Genomic DNA, 21,363 nt, shown 5'->3' with positions numbered 1-21,363 from the left:
CAAAACATGTATCCCCCGATATCAAGGGCCAAACTCTATGTGCTCTTCTCAACAGCACATGAGATGTCAAGCTGTCAACTCCTCCCCTGGGAGGGTCCCAGGAAATTCCTCCTCAAGTGCCCCCACACCTTTGGCCAGTAGAACCCACATAGGAGACAGGAAAAGGGGTTTTCGCTTTGTACTCACTCTTACAAAGTTGTCAGGGAACAAACCTCTCCTGCCATTGATCTGTCCCTCCCACCAGCCTCCATCCTCCTTCCTGATGTTGGTGATGATCTCACCCACGGTGATCGTCAGCTCATCGTCGTGCTGGGCCTGGTAGTCAAACTCCACTATGGCCTCCACTGGAAGGAACAGGGACCAAAAAAGAAGAAGAGCACTTTAGATCGGATGTTGGAGAAATCCGAAGCCGGCAGCACTGGACAGTCAGGGAAGTCCTATTAAAGGGGCTTCCCCTCTACCGATACTTAAAATAACAGGGCCACCCACAGCAGCCCGACTTTGGTTAACCCGAGGCCTGTAGCACAGAAGCCACAAAGTGCTGGTCCGTGGTCAGGCACCAGCAGAGTGACCTACAGGTCTCAGGACCAGCGGGGGCTTCAGAGGGGAAACACACAATGACAGAAGGAAGACAACCCTGGTGCACCACCCTGCCCCCAGACGCAGCCCAGCACCATTTCCCCAGGCGCAGAGACTGCGGGCCACGGCAGCTGCAAGTCTGGCTCTCGGGTGCCCCCTCTCTCATCAAGACTAGGTGAGGCTAACCTCCCAGCCTGAGCTGTGCAAAATGTGGGTGATGATCATTCCCATGCTACAGAGATAATGCCTGCCTCTCACCGATAAGAAGATGGCCGCTTAGGCAGCAATACCATTTGCAACTGTTCTCCCAGCCCACAGTGATTTGTACACACAGTAATAAGTGCAGGCAAAAAATGAGGCAGAGAGGTCTTCTGGTACCCATGCAAATTAACAGAGCCAATCAACCCAGAGGTTGACTAATTTATCCACACACTGATTAAACAATTCATCTGCTCTTCAGGGTTCACCTCATGCCCACCTCAATCTCCTGTCCTTTGCCTTTTTTACTTGCAGCTTGATCTGAATGAATGAATAAATGGATGGATAGACAGATGAACAAAGGGTGAATGAATAAATACAAGGGTAGTAAAAATTAGGGGAAATCACAAGCGGGTGAATTAGCAACTTAGAAATTACAGTAAAAGAATAGAAGAGGGACTTTGGTGGTTCACTGGCTGAGACTCTATACTCCCAATGCAGGGGGCCTAGACTCTAGCCCTGGTCAGGGAACTAGAGCCTGCATGCTGCAACTAAGACCCAGCATAGCCAAATAAATAAATAAAAATAATTTTTTTTTAAAAAAAAGAGTGGAACATATGTACACCTATGGCTGATTCATGTTGATGTTTGACAGAAAACAACAAAATTCTGTAAAGCAATTACCCTTCAATTAAAAATAAATAAATTTTTTAAAAAAAAAAAAAAAGAATGGAAAAGTTAAATGAGCTCTGTAAGGAACCCATATATAAAAATGAACTCGAAATGGATCATTTGTCTAAATGTAAGAACTAAAACCATAATATTTTTATAAGAAAGCACAGGAGAAAATCTTAGTGATCTTGGGTTTGGCAAAGATTTCTTCAATAGAATACCAAAAAAAGCTCAAATGACTTTTACAAGTTTAATATACAGCGGTAGGTTTTCCAAGAAAAAGGCTGGTAGGTGAATGGGCTCCTTGTCAAATACATTTTGCATATACATCCACTGGGGATAAATTCCTAAAGTGTTTGCAGATGAAACAAGCCCATCCACCCAGACTGGTGTGCCTCATCTCATCCACTTGTAATATCAGCTAAGCCAGACAGTTCATAAGCAACTCAAAGCAGAATTTCCTTTCCTAGATTATTTTTTCATTCCAAAATTAGCTGGCTGACTGTGCTGTCATAAATCTGCCCAGGTTGAAGTTGAGCTGTGAACCATTTTCATCACTTATCAACAGAAAGGAAAAGTGTAAGAGCATAAACAAGGCAACCTTTTCAGATTTCTCCTGGTTCCTGACAAATACAAAGGCAGAAACACTCCAATTTTCTTGTATCGTATGCTCACACCAGCAGTTAAAATGAGCCATCATAACAATCAGAACCAGGTCGATCAAAAAGCAGCTTTCTTCAAATTACCTAGACAAGGATCTATTGAAGCTGTGCTATCAGAACTGAGAGTACAGTAACCACTGTTTATGTCCCAGACACTTTTCCTGCATTACCTCACTTAATCCTCTGATGCCCATCTTCCCAATTAAAGAACCTGAAGCTTAGCAAAGTAGTTAAGCTTATTTTCTGAGCCAGTGCTCTCCAAACTGAGATGCACTCACTACTTGAGGAATTAGTTGACAAGATGAAAAAGAAAATGAGTTCATTCATTTTTTAATTTTAGAAAGAGAAAAATTCAACATCTCTAACATTCCATTTGCAGAATGACACTGGCTCCTTCATCCAGCCTCTAGGTCAGGCAGTCAGGGATGCTCCAAGGGCACAGAGCAGCCTGCAGGACAGCTGTGTCCCTTGACAAGAGCGGCTGCCAGAGTCAGCACCAGCTTTCAGCTTCACGGGCACCCCACAGTTCTGAGAGGCCTCTTGGTAGAGCCTCTGTATGACTATTACCCCTTTTAACTAAAATCACCCTCACTAAATGGATGAGAGGCTTGAGAAGAGTTTGTAAGAAAATAGGGGATGGAGATAATATTTGACACACGACCAAGTCAACAAACAAATGTGGAGGTGTTGACACTTCAGTCCCTAGGTGGGAGCTCTTTGTCAGCCATGTTAGGAGGCGAAGACAAGGACAAGCCAATCACCACAACACGCTCCAAGTTATCATGACAATTTGTAATTCGGGTTTTCTCCTACTCTTGATACAGGTTTAAGTTACCTAATTATAATATGGAACTATTGGGGATAAATAGTTAATAACTATTTATTAATAGTTAATAACTCAAGTTATTTAAAATGATGTACCTGAGCCATGAAGACAAATATCTTCACTTTTTACCAATGTCTAAAATCATACAATAGTCAATCTTATGTTTTCCAAAAGTTCATTAAACCTAATAATAAATGTTTAGAAGCTCTTTTGGGGTTGTCTTAATCAACAAGTACACCAATATATTTATATATAATCTATAAATAAATACATATATTGAGATAGTAATTTTTAAAATAACAGGTATTATTATTTCACAAGAACAGGATTAGAACACTGACCTAGGCTCCACAAGGCTGATTCTACTGCAGTACTTACAGATTAAAACTCATAGTTTTTTTTCCTTTAATTTTTTGATGCAGATCATTTTTAAAGTCTTTATTAAATTTATTACAATATTGCTTCTGTTTTATGTTTTGGGGTTGTTGGCTGTGAGGCATGTGAGTTCTTAGCTCCCTGACCAGGGATCAAATCCTCACCCTCTGCAGTGGAAAGCAAAGTCTTAACCACTGGACCACCAGGGAAGTTCCCACTCATAGCTTTTCTGATGGGGACAGAGTATCGCCCAAAGTGGAGCTGGGGGGAAGCAACGCATGGGACCTGCCTGACGGAGAGGGGGAAGGAAGCTGCTCAAGGGTCCATCTTGATGCTAAATTGAATTGGTGTGTTCTTTGGGGAACTCAGAACCCCATCAACTTCAAGAACACAACTGTGCTTCTTCTTTCCTAAACAGCAAGTCTCATTTTCTGCCTTCTCTACACTGGCTTTATCAAGGTAAAGCTGGAAGAGGACAAAGGGATCTGCTTCAGGAAGATGAGTCCAAAGAAATAAACAGCTGCTGCCTGCTGTTGAAAACTGGAGAGAAGCATAGCCTGGTTTTCCTTCCATCTCCTTCTTATGAGGAGCCCAAGAAGAACACAGCTTTACCAACGGCTGCTAGGAATAAGGCTGAGAATGACGGACTGGGGGCTCAGGGATCTATAAAGCATAACTGAGTAAGTTTTAAGTCTTCCCAACATCCTATTGAGCTGGTCTTTCCTGAGTTACCCTTCCTTTAAACTCCCAGACACTTAATCTCATGCACTCTGCCTTCCTTCTGGGCCCAACCGGACTCTGGCTGCCCCCTTTCTGGTTCATGTGGCCCCCCGAGCCTCCCTGGGCTCTGGCACTGAGGCAATTCCATGCTGTGGTGTCTGCATGTGTGTCTTATCCTCCCAGTAAGCCTCTAAATACCTTCTGGGTACAGATGTCCCTTAGTTCTGTCGTGGTCCCTATGAGCACCCATAACATACAGTAGGTAGGTACTCAACCAAGCTGTGAGAAACCAACGGCTCAGCTTGCATTTGCATTTTATAATGGCAGATAGTTCTCTGCCCAACAAAGATGCTACTAAAATGCCAAGTGTCAATCACATTTTTGCAAATTGAGTCAGATCTTCGGTGCACGAAGGGAGCTTGCTATTTAAAGGATCCTGTGGTTAATTCTTTTGTAACATGAATAATCACTTCCTGCTTTACCTTTCCTGTCAAGAAGAATTTTTACATATCAAGTTTCTCTAAGAGGAGGAAACCTATGTATGGCTTTGTTAAGAGCTCACAAAACATGTGGTTATGTCTCTCCTACCCCTTTTAAGGGCTCTTTCAATGTCCCTTGTAAAGCCTTTGAAAGGTTTAGAACTTTTGCTGTCCACTAAAGTGTCGCTTGCCACATGTAGCTATTGAATACTTGAAATGTGGTTCGTCCAAATTGAGATGTGTCATAAAATACACAGCAAGTGGCAAAAACTTATTAAAAAAAAAAGAATGCAAAATATCTCACTGATTTTTATATTGATTATATGTTGAGATGATACCATTTTAGATGTGCTAGGTAAAATTATTCAATTTCATTTCAAGTATTTTTCAAATAAAATTCACTTGTTTCTTTCCCTTTTCTGAATGTGGCCACTGGAATATTTAAAATCACATATGCAGCCAGTATTATATTTCTATTTTAGAGAGACAGTGTAGGATAATACTCGGCAGACAGGATCTCTAGATCTCACAGAGCACAAACACAGTCAAAATATGCACAGAAGCCCATGAGAAAGTCTGTGGCCCTAAAACCCATTTCCTTGTCTTCAGGAAGCTGCCATAGGAGAAAACCTAAGTTTTTTGTTTTTTGTTTTTTTTAAACAGTACCCTTTGGGAAACTACCTCTGAGCATGAGCACAAAATTAAAACATTAAGCTAAATAAAATATATCAGAGCTATAATTAGGCCAACAGTAAACAAAATCCTGTATTTAAAGACACCATAAATTATAAAACTTAAGGACGTCTCCCTGTCAGAAAACACCACTCTCCAGCTGCCTGTGGTGCCAAAAGCCAGCCTCCACACGTCTGCTAAAGCTACCATTGCTGCAAAAGCCAAATCTACAGTTAACCTGAGTGCACAGAAAGACAGAAGCAGAGCCAGAGGAGATAAGAGATCTGCTTCGAAAGGCAAAACCTCCCCATCTCCGCCTTCAAACCTGCTGGGATGTCTCCTCCCCCCAAAGATGAAATGGGTGGTTTTTAACTGTCGGTTGGCTAAGCCAGCTGCCAAGCAGCTTCTCACAGCGACCAACTTCTCACGGTGGCGGTGGGGTTTCGGAGGCCCCGCTCTGTGGCCGGCCCCTCCCCACCTCTGCACTGAACTCGATGTGGGTGCTAACCACGCCCTGCCAGCATTCGAGAGCGGCTGGCGCCAATCAGACAGCGAGTTCCCTCTGGGAAAAGCCCTGCTCCTTCTCAGGACTCCACCCCACTTGCCCAGCATCAACTTGTGTTCCAGCCCTCTGACTGAAGAGAACAGATAAAAATCAAGAAGTACTTTTTCACCAAGAAAGTTTTCACCAAAAAAGATCACAACTGCCAGACATTAGAGATAGAAAGAACACGCGTTATCATCTTGTCACACCCTTTTCTTAACTTTACAGATGAGGAACTGAGGCCCGGAATGTTCCGTGACCAAGGCTTACAGAGCTAAATAATGGCAGCATCATCAAGACTAGGATTAAGCTCTCCTGCCTTAATCTCCAGGTGAGAGAAGGGAAAATCGAAAGTAAAAAAAGGGAGGGGAAAACAGACCAGTAATGTACACACTTCCACAGCACTGGCCTTTTGTCTTTCTTTCTTTCTTTCACCTAAAGCATAGTTAACAGGATACCCAGAAAAAATTTCACCAGCCAGGAACATATGAGAACCTATGTTCAAATCTACAGATACAGAAAACAGATGAGTGGTTGCCTAAGGGCTGGAGTGGGAACAGGGCCTGACTGCAAATGGCTAGGAGACATCTTTAGTGGGGGACAGATATGTTCTAAAATTAAATTCTCATGAGAGCTTCACAATGCTATAAATGTATTAAAATCACTGAATTGTAAACTTTAAAAGGGTAGAATTTAATACCTCAACATAGTTTTTAAAAAGACAGTCTGTGAGTTTTGGAATTTACAGTGGCAGAAATTTGCTCATCAAGGTGGTTGCCTGTGTGTGTCCCAAGGAGAAACCACTGCCCACCCAGGAAGGAGAAGCCATTTGGGGAACTTTCCCCTCCCCAAGGAGATACCATTAGATGGGACCATCCGCCCACAGGCTGGCCTTGCCCTCTGCCAGCACAGGACTCAACTACCTCGCACAGCAGCTGTGACAAAGGCTGGAACGGGCTGCAGCAGATCCCCCAGCAGGGCCCCTAGATGAGGCGGGGACTCCAGGGCTGACTGGTTGCCATCTTTCCCAGACTTGTGCCTCCAGTTTTTTCTTCCACCCTATAAACCAATCCCATGGCCTTCCAGTAAATCTTCTTCCCTATTTTAATGAAAGAAGAATTGGTTTCTGTTGCTTTCAGCCAGAGAACCCTAATGGGTACACTCAAGCATCAACTTTTTAAAAAACTTTTTTGCTGCCCCAAGCAGCATGTGGGATTGTGTTTGAGCTGAGATCAAACCTGTGCCCCCTGCAGTGGAGGCGTGGAGTCTTAACCACTGGAACACCAGGGAAGTCCAAGCATCAAGTTTTTAATAAACAGACTCTTCCCAACACAAGTATGCATGAGGCTCAGTTCTCATCAGCTCATGCTTTCTTGGCAGCATTTGGGCTGACGGTTTGGGGACCCGCACTTCCCAGGTGAGGACCTCAGGCAGCGCAGGGACTTTCAAGTCCAACAAAGTTGACCTTGACACCAGCCACGTTTTCCTTCGGTATCTTCACAAACACACCACTAAGGGGCACCAGGCCAACAAGGGGGTCATGCCTAAGCCTTGAAACTTACAAATTGCACACTAGCTCCCCCAAGGAAGAGATGCTCAGAACACAGATCTCAGTGAACCAAGAGCCACTGGGCTTGAACTCTCTCCCCAGGTAGTGGGCAGTGAACCATTGTCTACAGCAGCCAGTAGCAACTCCCAGAACTGGGCATCAGCAGGGAAGTGGTAAAGAGATGAGATGAGTGGTAAAGACAAGATGAGAAAGAAGAAACCCAGGTGGGAGAGATAAACGAACGGCCACCACTGGCTTCCTCAGACAGCCTTGACAACACCTGTCACGCAGCTTTCTAAGATGGTCCGAGGAACCCCAGCCTCCCAGCCCATCTCCCTGCTCTTGTCACCTCTGCCTAAGCATCTTTACAGAGGATGTGAGGAAGAGGAGAAAAAGCACAGGATTTGGAGCCTGGGATGCCCAGGGGTGAATTCCAGCTTGGACATTCAGTAGCTGTGTGACTTGAGGCCAGATACCTTGCTTGAGTTCATTTCCTTTGTGCTTAAAATTGGGAGACGATCTCTCCACCACATCATTGTGAGGCAGGGGGACGATGCCTGTGAACTCCTGTACACAGAAGCTGCTCCATGAACGACAGCCACTAGTTTTATGGGCCCTGATGCTGTGAGGGTTTCCTGGGCCCATCTTACCGGTCTGCCCCCTGGAATGGGAGCCCTTAAAGGACAGATCTGACCATTCCCTCCCCTTATCTGGTGTCTGGCACACGTTATGTGCTCAACAAATGTTGACGATTGAGTACGTCTGGAGGAAGTGTCACCCCTAAACCAGAGCTTATCACTCAGCACAATGAAATGCAGTTGCCACTGGGAGCCTAGTTGTTAGGCCAGAAGGCTGGAAAAAGTCAAAGATCAGGATGACTGGACAGTCACAGGAACAGGAACGGTGCCCTGGGCTGAGCCTCTCGAGTGCACTGGGATCAACCTCGACTCCATGCTCTCCCCTGCCATGACAGGACCACTGCCCCTGACAGTGGAGGGGCGCTGAATTCAAGCTGAGAATGGGGTACAGGGCCGTTCCCTCAATGGGGAAGTGCTTCACAAAGCCTTGCAGCCTGCACTAGGAAGCCTTCACCTCGCCAGGGCCTCAACCAAGAAGCTAAGAACAATGAGTTATTAAACACTTCCCGACTAAAATTAACCCTTGCAAACCTCATGCACAGCTCTCTTAAGAACATGCATTTGACAGATGGGATAAGAATACCTTAGACAGAAAAAGCCTCTTTAAAGGAAAAAGGAAACAGAGAGAAAGTATGCAGATGGTTTGGCAGGTTAAAAAAAAAAAAAGGAGACTAAATACAATTGATCAGAGTTAGATAAGCCTGAACAAAGAAGGATTCTGTGTAACAATTATGGAGGGGAAAATAAACTGCATTTTAGAGCACCAATTTACTAAAAAGTCAGCTAAGTCAAAATGACTTAGTCACCTAAAACAGAATCTTTTTTTAAGTAAAAGAGAGAAAGCACACGAATATTGCTCTACATAAATATTTATAAAGTTTTAAGTAATAAAATGGCTTGAGGATAAGTAGAGATGGTATTTTTCCCTGGACTTTATAATGACAGCCTGGTTCTCGGACTCAAAGGAGACTCGAAGCTAGGTGCCTGATTAGAAAGTGATCCCCTATGCTTCTCAGTGAAAAAAAATCCAAAAAGTTTGAGGCCAATCAAAATGTAAAAGAGAACAAACGGTCAGATGTCTGCTTCTACTACGTATTAATTTAATTAGAGATTCTGTAAAATAAAATAATTAGAAAATATTGCTTTTCCCCCAACACCCAGTCATTTCAGGAACCAATTTTACTCAACAGATACTACATAGATGGTTGAAACACCATTATGGATAAGGTATCTAAAAGGTTTGCTTAAAACTTTTTTATTAAAAATGAATTCATAGAACCCTGTTGTGAAAGATTCTCTGTAAGGACTGTAAAAGAATACACGATGGAGCAGACGGGAAACTGGCTTTAAAGTTGGACACGTGTGAAAGAAGAAAGGCAGAAGCCTTTCCGCTGATGTCAGTGTAGCTAAGCTGAATCAGCTTTAAGAGGCAAGAATGTTTAGAAGAGTGGAGAACAAGGTCAAAAGGAGGGAAGTGAAGAAGATTCCAGAGAAAAACATGGTCAGTGTGGTCGGGGGGTGGGGGTGGGGAGAGTGGATACAAGGACTGAGTCACTGCCTGGCCCTCTGTTAACAAGAAGTGCCCTGTCTGGGAAGGGAGAAAGTAGAGAGGTGACAGGAAACCACAGACAGTCTTTTTGCTTCCCTTCCCAGCAGATTTAGTGCCCCTTTTCAGGCCTTTATTATCCCAGGTATCATAATCCTGCTAAGAGCCCCTAAAAGGCAGAAGAGAAGTGTAAAGCTGAAGCTGTGGGACTTTTAAAAGAAAAGTCACACTGCCCAATGCATCTTCCTGCCTCAAGCACTGAGCTGACTGCTTGGCCATGCCAGGCACTCAAGAAATGCTTGTTGTTGAGGGGAGAAATTTACCAGGATGATTTTGTCAAGAAGCTGAGAATCCAAGAACATGGGATCTGAGACAAATGCACAGGGCTGACAGCAGAAAATAACAGCACAACAGCAGCTCTTCAAAGCAATCGAGAGTTTCAAACTGTCAGAAGCATAACTACTTTGAACTCCCCAACAGCCAAACGGGATATAAAACCTAGAGCATTTGTAACACCATAACATGTAGGTTACTTGGGCTGTTGCATCTCATGGTTTCATACATGATGTTATACAGTAATTCTGAGTCTATCAACAGTAACTACCAACAGTTTTCAAATCTTTTTGATTGGCATGTTTAATAGCAGGGCAACAATTTGAATTTAAAGTTGCTAGTCAAGTATCCAATTCGCGAATATTCTTAATCAACTAAATTATACTTTGTCACAGTATCAGAAAACCACTTGGTAAGTATGCATCTAGACAGATTAACAAAAAACGGAAGTAGAGCTAAAACCCAACATTTCTCTTTCCTTTGAAGGTTATAAATTAAAGCTGGACAAACAAAATAATACCTAAATAAACTGGACTGAGGTTTAAAACTATGGAAACCTTTTCCAAAACCAAAACATGAGGTTCATAAAAATTAAAAAACTAAAAGGATCAACAGCCCCATATCAACAGACTTCTAGGATGACTTGAATAGACCAATGTGTAAATTTTTTTCAGAAATAATTACATTTAGTCATTAGACATCATTTTTTTTAAAAAAAAAAGCCAGGTAACCTTGGAGAAATGGCTGATTTCAGGTCTGGGGCAGGAAAGATGACAAGCCTAAAACATCTTATCAGACAAACATCTTGTCAAACCAAGGAAGCCATCAGAGATTAATAAAGTCGTGTCAAAAGGATTCAGAACTGAATGAGAAAAGGACACAAATGAGACAACATGACTATCAGTAAGAACTGCAGTGGACTGAAACACATCAAACAGGTTCGATGCCTCAAACTGATATATGTTATGTGAATCTATGTTTCAGAGTGATTTTTTTTTTTTAATCAAAGCTAGGGAATCAACTCCTATTCTGAAAAGTGGTAAATTCAGGGAAAGAACCAAACATATATTCTGCTTTGCCCATATGAATTCAGGATAACTAAATTGTTGATGAGGAGAAATTTCTCTTTACAGGCATATTCTAACTAATAAATGAAGAACGAATGAGAGAATTAGACAATCGACATTTTGCAACATGTAATGTAATCAGGGACACGGGCAATGCTCACTAACGGCTGCTAATGTTACAAAAAGGGAGACAACCAGGCTTTGAGAGCCTCATGATGGAAGTATGCATAGTCCCATGAAGCACGCTTGCCAATGAGGGGAACGAACCTAAGTCAAATCAGCGTCTGGATTTACTGTCAGTTGATAGGGAGGACCGGAGGATGGTCAATGGCTCCCGAAAGTACAGTCAACAAAACCCAGACTGTAGGAAACTCCACAAGCAAATTCTTCAACAACAACAACAAAATTGTAAAGGAAAAAAGAAAAGATATGGGAGAGCCTAGATTAAGAGATCCTGGAGAAGAAAATGGCAACCCAGTCCAGTATTCTTGTCTGGAGAATTCCATGGACAAAGGAGCCTGGCAGGCTACAGTCCATGAGGTAGCAACAGCTGGACATGACTTAGTGACTAAACAGAGACAGAGAGATTAAAAGAGACTCAGGGACAAACAACCAATTAGAAAGTTCAGACCTTTCAAAGTCAAACAAATGCCTTTTGAAATAGTTTAACTATGTGTAATAACTGGCCATTTGGACTGGATGCCTGATGATAAGAAAACACTGTTAGTTATTGTAGGTGTAAAAATGATATTATGATTATGGTTTTGAAAAGAATCATTATCTTATAGAAATACATGCTGAAACACTTCCGGATTGTTAAAATGCTCTAAATATGCATGGAGAAGAACAGAATTCTACACTGAACCTAAGAGAAAAACCTAAGATAAAAATCTTAAATGATGGCGTAATCTACGCTGGTGTAATCAGTTGTTTCACAAGTGATTCAGCTAACTGTGTTCTACACAGCAAGGCACCTGAAAAGGCAGATGAGCGTCACAAAGGCAGCAAGTCACTAAAAGTGTGTGTGTGTGCCTAAGGTTGTCATCAATGGCACTGTATGTGCTGTGCTCAGTCACGCCTGACTCTCTGCGACCCATGGACTGCAGCCCACCAGGCTCCTCTGTCCACGGGATTCTCCAGGCAAGACTACTGGAGTGGGGTGCCATTTCCTCCTCCAGGAGATCTTCCCCACCCAGGGATCAAACCTGAGTCTCCTGCATTGGTAGCTGGGTTATTTACCACTGAGCCATCTGGGAAGCCATGAAGGGCACTAAGTACCTACAAATATTTTTAAATAAACAATTAAACCAAAAGTATTTTCTTTTTTTGGTGCTATACTTTATTCTCTGTGAATAATTTATAACCAAACTGGTGATTATCTCTCTGTAAGACATGCTTTATAAGAGAAATCTCAAGGCAGCTTGGATGTAAACTGTTTACCTTGGAGGGTGTACATACAATGCTTAATCCTAATTGCTTTGTTAAGGTACACTGTCAGCTACTTTAAAACTACAATAAGCAACAAGCACAATCAAATGTATGCTTGTTCTATACCACACATCTACAAGCATGGACCTCCGGAAAAAGCTTCAAGGCAACCTCTGGGAACATTTTCTTAATTTGAACCCTTTTTTTTTTTTTTGGTTGCTTTGTATGTGGATGCATATGAAGAGTAAGGGTATAAGTATTTTTATCTGTCATGTGTCATGTCTTTTTTTAGCTTCAGTGAAACGTAACTGACATAACAACACTGTATAAGTTTAACGTAATGATTTGATATACTTCTATATTATGAGTCCCACAGTAAGGTTAGTTAACATATTTGTCTCCTCACATAATTACATTTTGTGGTGGTAAGGTAGTGGGGAGAACATTTAAGACCTACTCTCTTAGCAATTTTCAAGTACATAATTCAGTATTCATAACTACAGTCATCCAGATATTCCAGAACTTATTTATCTTATTATAGGGAATTTGTCCTCTTTGACCAACGTCTCATTTCCTCCACCTCATTCCCAGCCCCTGATGACCACCATTCTATTTCCTTTTTCTGACTAAAGCTTTTTCAGATTCCACAACGTGATATGATACAGTATTTATCTTTCTCTGTGTGAGCACCGAAGAATTGATGCTTTTGAACTGTGGGGTTGGAGAAGACTCTTGAGAGTCCCTTGGACTGCAAGGAGATCCAACCAGTCCATCCTAAAGGAGATCAGTCCTGGGTGTTCATTGGAAGGACTGATGTTAAAGCTGAAACTCCAATACTTTGGCCACCTGATGTGAAGAGCTGACTCATTTGAAAAGACCCTGATGCTGGGAAAGATTGAAGGCAGGAGGAGAAGCGGATGACAGAGGATGAGATGGTTGGATGGCATCACCAACTCAGTGGACATGAGTTTGAGTGAACTCCGGGAGTTGGTGATGGACAGGGAGGCCGGTGTGCTGAAGTTCATGGGGTCGCAAAGAATCGGAAACGACTGAGCGACTGAACTGAACTGTCTAACTTATTTCATTTAGCACATGCCCTTGAGGTTTACGTATGGTGTAGCAAATGACGGGATTTCCCTTTCATGGCTGAATCGTATTCCACTGTATACATCTATTACATTTCCTTTATTCATTCACCTGCCAACAGACACCTAAGCTAGTCCCTTGGCTACTGTGAATAATGCTGCAATGAATACTGGGGTGCAAATATCTCTATGAGATAAGGATTTAATTTCCTTCTGATACATATCCAGGGGTGGAACTGCTGGATTACATGATAATTCTATTTTTAATCTTTTGAGGACCCCTCCACAGTGTTTCCAATAGTGGTTATACCAATTTACATTCTGAATTTGGGTTTCTTGAGATGGGTTTTGTATAAAGAAGGCTGTGGTTTTGGTTGTTTAGGTGTAAAACTGATAACATGATTACGGTTTTTGATAAAGTCCTCATCTTTAAGAAATGTGTGCTGAAACATGGCAGAATGTGGTAGGTCACCTGCCTAGCCCTTGAGGTTTCACTCTCTCTGTGAGCTGGCCCTCACCTGGTATGGAAAAGCCTCGATAGGCATCTCTGTCTGTCCCTTGCTGGTACTGCCCACAGCCTTGCCAGGTCTGGCCTTGTCCAGCCCTACTGAACCAGAAGCTTCAGTGTAATGAGATTCCCAGGGTACTGACACACTCAGTGTCATTTGAGAAGTGCTGGTTTAAAACCACATGGAATCCTCACCCGGGGGTCAGAATCACCCATGCAACCTCCCCCTGCCTCTCTTCCCAGCCTGGCCACATAAGAATTGGGGGCAGGGGGGCACGTCTAGTTTGAAGATGGTCCCCCAGGTGACTCCACACCACCACTCTCCTCAACACCCCTTTTAGGAAGGCAGAACATAAGTCTACATTGAACAGTGGGGTTAGGGGGTGCTGGCAGACCCTGGGCCTGATGATTTCTGAGGTACCTTTGAGGGCTACGAGCCTATAGGTCCACAGAAGTGCCACTAGCACGATAGGAGTGAGCAGGATCATTAATGCCAGGCAGATTGCCCTTCCTCAGCATTCATGAGGGGAAATTCACTTCATCCTCATGTCAAATGAAACAAATCCAGATGCTCAACTAGTCCCTCTCCCTGAAAGGGGCTGGAATCCCGAGTCCCTGTCACAGATCTAATCACACTGGATTTCAGCCTGTGTCCCCTACTGCAGTGCGAGCCACAGGAGGGCAGAGAGCACGTTGGCTGTGTCTGCCCCTAGAGATCCAGTGCTGGCCTAACCCCTGGCATATAGTAGGAACAGAACAAACAATTGCTGGATGAAAATATACTCAATCTCTTGGTGCCAGTTGTTTTTGTCCTCATCACATCATCTAACTATAACAACCACTCTGTGGCAGATTATACTTTCCAAGACGGCTACAGCAAACTTTCCCATCCCTCATGCTCTTCCAGAATGTGACCCCAGGCAACAACAGGGGAAATCTAACCTCAATTGCTGGGCCTCTGAATTTGGGCAGGCTTGTGAACACTTTGACCAGGCGAGTGCAGGAAAATGATGCTGTGTGACTTCTAAGGCTGAGTGACAAAAGGCTAATATGCAATTTCCAAGCCACTGATGGTCAAGTTATAAGGAAGCCTAGGCATACATGTTACATGTAGGCATTCACCATGCTGACTCAGCCGAGCCCAGGCCAACATGGACCTGTCAGAGGCTTCAGATGATTCCAGCTTTTCCAGTGTCATCATCCCGTGTTCCAGTCTTTCCAGCTGAGGCCCCAGACTCTGTGGAGCTGAGATAAGCCATCCCTACCATGCCTTGTCCCAATTCTTGACCCACAAAAATCCATGAGCATAATAAAATGGCTGTCTGGAGGTGCCAAGTTTGGAAGAGTTTGTTACCCAGCAGTAGTAACTGACACACACTCTATGCAGTGTCTATCGTGGTACCAAATTTATGAAGAATCTGGTTCCCAGAGAGGTCAGATATCCTGTTCAAAGGTGGGAAACACAGGAATTAAGGTCATCTGTTGGTGATGGTCAAGTGAGGAGGGAATCTGAGGAGCTTGAGAAAACAATCTAGGATGAGTTGAGTGCAAAATGCACATGGGATTTTCTTTTGCACTGTGTGTGTGTGTGTGTGTGTGTGTGTGTGTTAATTCACAGAAGAAAACAAAGGAGTGGGAGAGGCCAGTGGAAGCATCGGCTGGGTGGCTCCAGAGCCAATGGCAGGGCCAGAGGCAAGCGTGGCATGGGCATCCCAGGGCTTGCCCCAGGACGAGAAAAGGGATCAGAGGTGAGCTGAGTGGCCTCCAGTAACTAATCGAGGCAAAGTGTGTGTGAGGGAGGCGGGGAGGGTGTTCAGTGTGTACCAGGAGCCAAGATGGCAGGATCCAGGCTGGGAGTGGGGGTCATGGAATAGGGGACATGGCAGCGGGTGGAAAGATGATGATGGCTGAGCAGCTACACAAGGCTGGGGATCCAGAAGCTGAAAGTGCACCGCCTGTGAGGACACACTGCGGGAGCGCTGCAGAGCCAGGCAAGATGGCAGACAGTGCTGAAGCGCGAAAGGAAAGAGACAAGGAAGTAACCAAGGATGGGGGCTCCTCCTCCTTACTTCTCCCCTCCCAACGTCTCTCATCTACACAACATTTCTTTCCAGAATTCCCTTCTCAAAAGACTCTCCAGAACACTGTCACCATGGAATGGGAGACTGTCTATCCATACAAGTCTCCTAGTGCTAGTGGCCTTCAGAGGACCCCAAGGTTAAACCTCTCTTGGAAATGACAGCTATTTCTCCAAACACACCAAGAACTAGCACTACACAAAACAAATAAGCTGAATTTACCAGTCCATGAGGGGACAGTGCCTCCATGAATGTGAACACACCCTTGGAGCCAACTACGTCATAGGTCTGAAATCAACATCAATCGTGAAAGTGAATGTTGCCTTTGAAAGAAAGCAGATGTCTGGGAAGGCTCCCATCCTTGATTCTAGAACTCAAAGGCCACCACTATGTAGCACAGGTTTTACATTAACAAGCTCAGATGCATTTATACCCAACCCCTAGCCCCAAGCGCAAGTGGACAGTCCTGGTTGCCATCACTCACACACTCTTCCCCAGAGGGCATGATCTATAGTCTCACCCATGAACCCTGTTTCTTATTCTCCACACCACAAAACATCCTCCATCTTCATGGCCTGAGGTCAACTTCAAGCCCCATCTTGAGATACACACCAATATATTCTCACTAATTGCAACATTAACCGTCTAAATCACGTCTATCAGACACTGCCTTTAACATCTTCTGAAATATTGTCTTCAACTGGGGGTTGGTAAGCTCTTTCTTAAAGAGTGAGACAGTAAATACTTTAGGCTTTGTGAGCCATATATGCTGTTCCAACTACTCAACTGAAATACAGCAAGAAAGCGGTCTTGAACAACACATAAATGAATGGGCACAGCATGTTCCAATAAAGCTACTTACAAGAAGAATCAGCAGGCCAGATTGGGACTGTAGGTCAGTTTGCCATCCCCTGTCTTGGATTGTTATTTTAATTTAGCTCTTAAACTGTATGTCCTGCCACCTCAAATCAAATTTAAGTTCCTATAAGGAAGGGAACCAGCATAAATATTTTCATTTACTCTTAGTCCCTATCTGGCACAGTGCTACACACGGAAGGAACAGACACATTTTCTAAAAAAGCCTTTGAGTATATGTTGAACGATGGACTACACATCACACCTGGACTCTGTCTGGCATTTAAGCATGTACACTGATGGTCCAAACATAAATTTCTAAGGAGTAACTTAACTGAATTATGTGCCAGAAAGTATTTTTTCTAATTTTCCCAGTCTGCTCTTTTGCTAGATTTTTTTCTTCTTCTAGTCATTTCTACAGATGACTTAATACCCTCATTCTACCAGTGACTTAATCAGACTAGCACACTGCATGAGCTATTTGACATCAGTAGCAGGATTTAGTGGAGAAGGCAATGGCACCCCACTCCAGTACTCTTGCCTGGAAAATCCCATGGACAGAGCAGCCTGATAGGCTGCAGTCCATGGCGTCGCTAAGAGTCGGACACGACTGAGCGACTTCACTTTCACTTTTCACCTTCATGCCCTGGAGAAGGAAATAGCAACCCACTCCAGTGTTCTTGCCTGGAGAATCCCAGGGACAGGGGAGCCTGGTGGGCTGCCGTCTATGGGGTCGCACAGAGTCGGACACGACTGAAGCGACTTAGCAGCAGCAGCAGGATTTAGGCAGGTTCTCTGTAGATGCCCACTTAAGCATTCAGAGTTTCCCTCATCATAGCACAGGAACACAGAGAGAGAAAGATTTGCGCAGCTAAAAGGAAAGCTTTCGGGGGCGGGAGGAGGAGGGGGAAGGAGATGAAATCTATTGCCACTGTTCTGCACAGAAGCAAACATGAAATAATTACATGTAACCAAAATAAAATTAACTTCACTGTGGGTTAGTGACAGTTCCTGTCAGATGCTTCTAGCTCACTTCTAAATCAATAACTGCCAAAAGAAAGAAAAGAAAGGAGACATCTTCTGAGGAATTTCAAATACTCAATCAACTATATCACCCCCCCTCAAAAAAAACCCTGCTTTTGATTATGTTAAGGTAGATTCCATATATAGAGCAAAAAAGTAATGATGTTTTTTCAGAATGAAATGATAAACAAGTCTCAGAAAGCCTGAGACCTCTCTTCTTGGCAGTAGTGACCTTCCACGCCAAGACAGTTCTTACTTCCTTTCACCACTTCAAACAAAGGCAAGAGCAGCTCAGCATGGGCAGCCCTCATCTGGTTAGTGAAAAGTTCATCCAGGAACCGACTTTTCTCCAAACTCGTCCTCCTCTGCTTTCACGGCCTCTTGAGAGGTCCAGGTGCATCAGATGGGCTGCTCGCTTCATCCTCCTTCAAAGCCTTCTGATCTGGGGGTGTGGAGGGGACCGCAGTGAAAGTGATGCTGCTACTCATGGGGTAAGGTGGGTTCCAGCCTTGATACAAGCTCAATAGACTGTGGGATCTGCAAGCCCAAGGAGGGACCAGAGATTTGGGAGCAGAAGGGAGATACAACCACACACAAAGGTTCTCGGAAGACACCTGTGGCAGGAGCGGGATCCATGGACAGAATTTGTAGGTGGCAGACAAACCAGTTAGATGGCCAAGCAAGAAGGGGGATAAAGAGCAGAGAGGAGGCAGGGGAATCTCTACAGGAATAGGGTGCTTGATTGAGACATTTCTGGGATTAAAAAAAAAGTACAAACAAGGACCTTGATATTTTGTAATAACCTATAAGGGAAAATAATCTGAAAAAGAAACACACACACACACACACACACACACATATATATGGGCTTCCCAGGTGGCACAGTGGTAAAGAATCCAGCTGCCAATTCAGGAGATGCAGGTTCAATCTCTGGGTCAGGAAAACCCCCTGGAAAAGGAAATGGCAACCCACCCCAGAATTCTGCCCTGGAAAATTCCATGGACAGAGAAGCCTGCAGGCTGCAGTCCATAAGGTCATTAGAGTTGGACATGACTAAGCACACACACACACACGCATATATGTAATACACAGCTGAATCACTGCACTGTACACCTGAAACTAGCACAGCATTGTAAATCAATTATGCTTCAATGTATTTTAAAGAATGGAAACCAAATGTTCATAATACTTTACTGATTTAAAGAGGAGGCTAAAATCTATAATAAAAACGTCTACATAAACACACACCATTCTAAGAAATGTGAGTGTAAGTAAAAATATTCCTATTTTAAAGAAAAAAATGACACCTTTTCTCCACATCAATACTAAACTTTCTGAATTCTACTTCTGTAACTGTAGTAAATTTCTTTAAAGAAAAAAGAGAGGGGGGTGGAAATGCTTTCTAGATAATCTGAAACAAAGAATCAAAGGCCTGAAAAACAAATCAGATAGTCATAGAGCTAAAGGAAAATAAGTTCAGACCTTGCTTTGAAAAAGTCTCTAAAGAGGAAGATGCCTCCAAAGCTTTTCTCAAAGTTCTCAATGATTTCCTAGGTATTCCATCATCATATCTTAATGCATTCCACATAGGTTGGAGCAGCTCTCAAGAATTCATGTAGTAAAATTAAAATATATTGAATAATTAGGATCAGAAAAAATACAGTTAAAAGGTAAAGAGCCAGGAAAAGTTAAGGTATCAGTAGGTATGGTATATGATTATCATATAGAGACCAACCACTTGGTCAAGCCAATTGGCTTTTAGTTTTCTAAGAGCCAAATCAAAAAGGGAAACACGATCAAACTATATAGTTTACAGTATTCACAGAAGTGGTGGCAGGACCCAAAGAAAAACTAACTGGCACAAAGAACTTTGCATGTGGGGCTTCATACAGCACTGTGTTTTCAAGCCAAGGGCAAACCAGGTCATAATAAGCCTTTTTTTTTTTTAAATGCAACAGTGTTGAAAAAAATATCAGAAAACATTGCATGTAGTAAATGTTTTCAGTGAAATGAGTATTTCAATTGTACTAAGGATGAGTGTGTGCACCAGGTTGCAATGTAAAACATATTCCTTACTGGGAGATAAGGTCACAAAAATCTGAAAAAGAGGAACTTCCCTGGTGGTGCAGTGGCTAAGACTCCAAGCTCTCAATGCAGGGAGCCCGGGTTTGAGTCCTGGTCAGGGAACTAGATCCCACATGCCGCAACTAAGAGTTCACATGCAGGAGCTAAAGATCCTGCCTGCTGCAACAAAGATCAGAGATCCTACATGCTGCAACTAAGACCCAGGACAGTCAAATAAATAAATATTTTTTAAAATCTGAAAAAGAACAAAAGAAATACTAAGTGAACTAAATTTCCAGCCTGGCCTGTGCCTGTTCCCTCCTGCCTGGCTCCAGGTGGTAAGGAATGAACTACCCCCTCTTCCCCTTGGCCTTTGACTCTGTCCAATGCTCCTGCTTGGAACCTTCTAGGCCATCCCTCAGTGGTGGCACCTCTGGCCAAGTATGACAGCTTGGCTTCCTCTCTCTTGCTGGCCTCTCAACCTTCTAGCACCTGCCTCTGAGTCCCCTGCCCTTTCACTGCCCAGCCCCATCCCAATCTCTCTCCTGTGGAAGCCTTCATCCCACAGGGCACAGGAGAAACAGAAGAGTACCTTCTCCTGCCAGCTCCAGCTGTATCTTTTCCAGTTTCGCCATATTCCTTTTGAAAATGTGAACCAATGACTTAAATACCCATGTTTCTAGCACTGCTATTCACAACACCCAAAGGTGGAAGCAAGCGTCGGTCAGCTGGTGAATGGATGAGCAAAGTGCAGTCTCTCTATACAGAGGAATGAAGTTCTGGCATGTGCTAAACATGGATGCCCCTTGCGGACATTAGGTGAATGAAGGACGGCAATCACAAAAGGACAATTATTATACGATTCTACTGAGATGAGGGAGCTAGAACAGGCAGAATCATAGAGACAGAAAGTAGAATAAGCATTATCAGGGGTTGGAGGGATAGGTACTGGAGAACAACGGAAATAGAGAATGGGGATGGTGGCAAAACACTGTGGATGTACTTGATGCCACTGATTTCTATATTTAAAATAGCTAAAACGGCCATCATTATGTTATTGATATTTTGCCACCATAAAAAGAATGACCTCAGTCCAACCACAAGAAAATTCACTATGAGGGATGTTCAACAAAATACTGATCAATACTCTTCAAAACTGTCAAGGTCATGAGAGATGAGGGAAGACCAAGGAATTGCCAACAGATTGCAGGAAACAAAGGAGAAGTAACAACTCAGGGCAAGATAGGACCCTGAATGGGATTCTAGAACCCAAAAAAAGGACATCAGTGGAAACTGGTGAAATTAAATAAAACTCTTAGTAAATATTAACAGTATTACACCAATGTTGATTTCCTGGTTCTGATAACAATACTGTATCATACAAGGTGTTAACATTAGGGAAAGCTGAGTGGGAGGTATATGGAAACCATATTATTTTTGTATCCTTTCCTTAAGTCTAAAA

At 43.3% G+C, this 21,363-nt stretch overlaps 1 protein-coding gene across 1 annotated transcript in view; it reads right to left on the bottom strand.

Annotated features, from left to right (window-relative positions):
* SH3KBP1 (SH3 domain containing kinase binding protein 1) overlaps positions 1-21,363 on the bottom strand; it is a 332,811-nt gene that overhangs the window by 290,299 nt on the left and 21,149 nt on the right. The window contains exon 2 of the mRNA XM_070365436.1: positions 187-344. Within this exon, the coding sequence (XP_070221537.1) occupies positions 187-344 (158 nt within the window). The remainder of the gene's footprint in view (positions 1-186; positions 345-21,363) is intronic.

Source organism: Bos mutus, chromosome X (genome assembly GCF_027580195.1).
Source record: "Bos mutus isolate GX-2022 chromosome X, NWIPB_WYAK_1.1, whole genome shotgun sequence".
Classification (NCBI taxonomy): Eukaryota; Metazoa; Chordata; class Mammalia; order Artiodactyla; family Bovidae; genus Bos; species Bos mutus.
The sequence above is the reverse complement of the archived record's forward strand: the minus strand, read 5'-3'. Positions and strand labels throughout refer to the sequence as shown.